The sequence below is a fragment of the Pollicipes pollicipes genome, unplaced genomic scaffold (assembly GCF_011947565.3).
Source record: "Pollicipes pollicipes isolate AB1234 unplaced genomic scaffold, Ppol_2.1 Scaffold_4002;HRSCAF=4701_pilon_pilon_pilon, whole genome shotgun sequence".
In the NCBI taxonomy this organism is placed as follows: Eukaryota; Metazoa; Arthropoda; class Thecostraca; order Pollicipedomorpha; family Pollicipedidae; genus Pollicipes; species Pollicipes pollicipes.
In genome coordinates, this window is record NW_023596420.1 from 15,787,922 (window position 1) to 15,793,237 (window position 5,316).

General features: G+C 50.3%; 1 protein-coding gene across 1 annotated transcript; it reads left to right on the forward strand.

The window, feature by feature from the left end:
• Positions 1-1,576: 1,576 nt before the first annotated feature.
• On the forward strand, positions 1,577-4,608 carry LOC119093733 (jasmonoyl--L-amino acid synthetase JAR6; the record flags this gene model as incomplete). Its single annotated transcript, XM_037216739.1, is given in 2 exon segments — positions 1,577-1,839; positions 2,601-4,608. Coding segments are annotated over 2 exon segments (1,772 nt in total), but the record flags the coding sequence as incomplete, so codon positions are not given.
• Positions 4,609-5,316: the final 708 nt, after the last annotated feature.

Consider the following 5,316-nt stretch of genomic DNA (forward strand, 5'->3'; position numbering starts at 1 on the left):
AAGGAAGCCTGATCCAAAATGTTTTATATTAAAATATTTGAAACAACTCAAGGTTTCTGGCACCAGCATTTCCTAATTCGCAAAGATGGCAGATACGTCAATGGAGTGCATAACTCGGCCTGCGTCTAGCCCCAACAGTAGGACTCTCCTGCTTCACCTATGGTACTTCCTCTCAGCAAGTGTATGGAAAAACTGAAAATCTCACTGGACTTTAAACGCTCTCTTTTCATATGCTGAGCTTATCACCAAATATTGCATCAGACAATTCAACAATAATGTTTTGAGATGCTGTCCCAAGAAAATATTGTCAACCATGATCAAGCTCCAGCGTCTGTTTCAAAGTCAAATAAATTAAGTACAGTGATGCTATCCTCATACTGAGGCATGATGTTGAAATCCTTCCGTCAGGTGTGAGTTGCAATGAACTGAACATCCTCAAAAATAAATAGGAGAAATGTTCGTAATCCAGATGGTCAGTCACACGCCCTCTACGCAGCCATACACGGTACACATATTGCCGGACAAGCACCTGTGCAAAATGTTTGATGCCCTCTCTACACACCTTGACCAAGCTACGTGGGAAACTAGCTTCAACTCACGACTCATGCTTCTCACCTAATGTTACATACACATTTACATACACTCAGCCCTTCACAATCCCTCTAGCAAAAACATGCACCGAAACACGGACACAGATGATTGACAATGCTCAGGGCACATAAGGCGCATTTTAAGGCAAACCACGCCACTCGCACAAGAATGAAGTGATGCACAAAGATATAGATAACGTCATTAGCTTTAAATCACAATTTTGCGTTCATGAGAAAATTACTTAGGGTTAAATAAAACGATTGAATTTCCTATTTGACTTCTCTAATAAGCAAAACTGGTTCAAAAACCCAGCTTCATGGTTATATGACGTCATATACGGTTTATATAGCGCCTTTACATCTTAAGTAAGCGGTCAAACTTTTACGCTGAGAAGGCAGCGCAGTAAGGGCGAGGAGCATTTTGCAAAATGGACTAAAAAGGCCTTAAAAAATTGGGGTGCAACGGAATATGCCCACAAATTATCCATAAACTGTTTCCTCACATGGCATTGCTGAAAAATGTCTAGGCCACTGAAACATATTTTCCTCTTCTGGTTTTGCAATACTCTCAATTTCATAGCAATCGGCGTTTCTTGAGAGAACATCTCAACTAAAACTTTTTGAACCATAAAAGCGCTTTAGTCTCCTTTCATAAAAAGTAGGCACTGACATGAGATTCTGACGCTCGTAGGCGAGTGGATGCTCTTTGACATCTGGTCTTGAGTTAAAACACTCCGTTTCCCACCATAGATCATGTTCACGAAAAGCTCTCCAATTATATTATATATTCACTCAACCTTGCGTTGGCAGCATGGGTGTTTCCAGTATTTACAAAACACTGCACCGAAAGTATGTTGGGTAAGGAAAACGGACATGACAAAGCGATCCTCCCCAATTCCGGTGACAGTACGCCTCAGATGTGACGAAGGCTGGAGCGCTGCGCCTGACCAATAAACTCGTCCTGACACCGCCGCCTTCTGACGCAGGTGTGGTGGCACTCCTGCTGCTGGTCACCATCGATCTGGTGTCGATGCCCCGCTCTCGGTTCCACACGTGGCGCTCGCTGCTGCTGCTGTACCTGATGCGGCGCGTCAGTCAGCTGGTGGGTGCCTACGGCTGGCGGCGCCTGGGTGCTGGATACTGCGACCTGTACTGCGCCCAGGAGCGCTTCGTATTGGAGACGCTGCGCCAAAACGAGGACAGCGACTACGGCCGCGATCACCGCTTCTCTGAGATGCGCTCGTTGGAGGTACGTAATCGCCACAAGTGTGGCTAATTTACGGTATTCCAGGTACACATTTTAGGCTGCGGGTTGTACAGTCCCAGTACGCACACACACACACACACACACACACACACACACACACACACACACGCACACACATGCGCACATGCACACGTGCACGAGAGAGAGAGGGAGAGAGAGAGAGAGAGAGAGAGAGAGAGAGAGAGAGAGAGAGAGAGAGAGAGAGAGAGAGAGAGAGAGAGAGAGAGAGAGAGAGAGAGAGAGAGAGAGAGAGAGAGGAGAGAGAGAGAGAGAGAGAGAGAGAGAGAGAGAGAGATAGAGAGAGAGAGAGAGAGATAGAGAGAGATAGAAGAGATGAGAGAGAGCATATATATATCAGCTAGAGAGAGGGAAGGACATAGAAGGATAGAGAGAGAGAGATATAGAGAGAGAGATATATATATATAGAGTAGACAGAGATAGAGAGAGATAGAGATAGAGAGAAAGAGAGATAGATAGATAGAGATAAGGAGATAGAGATATATATATAGAGAGATATAGGATAGATAGAGAATATAGAGAGAGAGAGAAGATATAGATAGAGAGATAGAGAGAGATAGCGAGCGATATAGAGAGAGATAGATAGATAGCAGAGAGAGAGAGCGATATAGGAGAGGAGGAGGAGAGAGAGAGAGAGAGAGAGAGAGAGAGATCCATCTATCTATCTATCTATCTATCTATCTGTCTAGTTTAACAACGGATGACAATATTGCATACTTCCACAGGATTTCCGACGAATTCACCCAGTGACGGAGTACGACCACTTCAAGCCATACATTCAGCGGGTCACGGACGGAGACTTGGGGGCCCTGTACGGACCCAGCGAAAAGATCTCCATGTTCTACTGCTCATCGGGCACCACCGGCTCCAGCAAACGCATCCCAATGACGTCCAACGGCTTTAAGAGCACCTATGTGAAGATTATTGGCGCAGTCCACGGGTTTGTCGGAAAAACTTTCTTTCCTTCCAACCTTTTGAAGGTGATGCTGCTCCCGTGCGCTCCACGATGGCGTTACACCAAGACTGGCGTCAAGATAGGGCCGGCCTCCGCGCACAGCATGTCCAACGCGCTGCTGTCCAGTCAGTACACCATGCCTCTTGAGGCCAACATCATCACCTCCGAGGCGGAGGCACTCCATGTCGGCTTCATAATGGCGCTGCGCGACCGCGACATCTTTTTCTGGGAGGCCGGCTTCGCGTTCGGCCTGTGGAACCAGCTGCAGTTCCTGGAGCGCCACTGGCCGCTTCTCGTCCAGGGCATCCGCACCGGCCGGCTGAGCGCCACGCTCAAAGTCAGCGACGAGCAGCGACGCACCATCGACGCGCTGCTGACGCCGGAGCCGCGCCGCGCCGACGAGCTACAGCGGGAGTTCGAGCTCGGCTTCGACGGCATCGTGCCACGCATCTTTCCACGCATGCGCATGGTGTCGGCTCTCTCGTCGGGCACCTCGATGGCCGTGTACAGGGAGCGGTGCAAGCGATATCTGGGCGGCCTGCCGGTCAGCTCGCCCATCTACACGGCGTCGGAAGGCGTGTTGGGCGTAAACGTGCGCGAGCCGGGCCGGTCGCCGGCCTACGCGCTCGTGCCTGGTGGCAACTTTGTCGAGTTCCTGCCGGTGAACGAGTCGGGTGAGGCGGAGCCGGACGTGGCGCCGCTGCTGGCGTCAGAGGTCCGCGTTGGCCAGCTCTACGAGGTCGTCGTCACTAACGCCACCGGGTTGTACCGCTACCGTATGGGTGACGTGGTGCGCGTGGTCGGCACCTTCCACCAGTCGCCCACCTTCGACTTCCAGTTCCGCGCCAAGCAGATGCTCAATGTACACATGGAGAAGGTGTCGGAGGCGGCGTTCACGGCGGCGCTCCAGCAGGCAGTAGATGCGTGGCCAGACCAGCGCTTACTCGACTTCACCACGGCCGAGAGCGTGCTGGACTCGGCGGGCGCCGCCGGGCCGCCGCACTACCTGATCTTCCTGGAGCTGAGCGGACCGCCGTTGTCACCGGAGCAGGCTGCCGACGTCGACCGTTCGCTCCAGGAGAGTCACTACGTGTACAAATCGTTCCGCGTCAAGGACGCCATTGGACCGATGCGGCTGGTGCGCGTGCATGAAGGCACGTTTGCAGCGTTCCGTCAGCACGTGTGCGTCACCACGCAGGCCACCATGCAGCAGTTCAAGCAGCCAAGGGTACTGCGCGTCGAGGAACAGGCGCGGTTCTTCCTGGAGAGGGCAGTGTGATGACATGAGGTGCCTCTGTGTCTGCGGCAAGGTAGTTGTAGGATATCTAGCCGGTGTTTTCTGACAATCACAAGATCTCGCGCACCATGCGCACCAACAAGCTATAGGAAGCGTTTGTGTTGTATTTCAATATGCAGCTATTAGAATGCACTCGAAGATGGAGTGCGATTTTTGAAATGCATCATGACTTATGTCCTTTGTTGAAGGATAAGTGTAGCATTTGCCTAGCGTATAATTCCTTCTCGGTATTCAAAACAGCTATTTTATTGGCTTCTATTTCATGCATGAATCATGCCGGCCGTTGATATGTTAGTTGTGTGACGTGTAGTGTCGCAACGATATAATTTATGGAGAGAATCGGCTTGGATTACAAATGCAGAACAATGATGCTTATACATGACGTAGGCCATACTCACGAAACCCGTGAATCATCAAGACTTGCGTGCCGCGCGCATTGAATATCATTTTCGATTACCAGCCTCGCAGACGATCGAATAGACGGAGACATCAGGAATATCTCCGTTTATGCATCGTCGGAGACATCAGAAATATCTCCGTTTATGCATCGACGGAGACATCAGGAATATCTCCGTTTATGCATTGACGGAGACATCAGGAATATCTCCGTTTACGCATCGACGGAGACATCAGGAATATCTCCGTTTATGCATCGACGGAGACATCAGGAATATCTCCGTTTATGCATCGACGAAGACATCAGGAATATCTCCGTTTGTGCATCGACGGAGACATCAGGAGAATCTCCGTTTATGCATCGACGGAGACATCAGGAATATCTCCGTTTATGCATCGTTGGAAGGTGAAGAGCGGCTGCGGGAGGGGACGCCTTACGCTACAAATGTATGAGCACACGTGAGGTCTGACTAAATTATTGTATCTCAAGACTCATCACCTTTACAGAAGAATTGACACCAGGTGATATTATCATGAAGGTCCAAACCATCGTCGTGGTCTGAGGTATCAGCGTATACATAACATTACGGCCAGTTAATTGTCCTATGTCGTCCTATGGTCGTCAGGTGCTATTGAGTCGGGAGAGGGACCGCATGATGTTTCGTTTTCAGCCAGGTAGCACGAGTACTGGACCTCGCTGCTGGACACTGCTGAGGTCCGAGCCGTGGTCTTCAGATTGCGAGTCCGGTGCTCTGCCAACTGATCTTACCGGGAAGACAAACCTTCGGCGTTG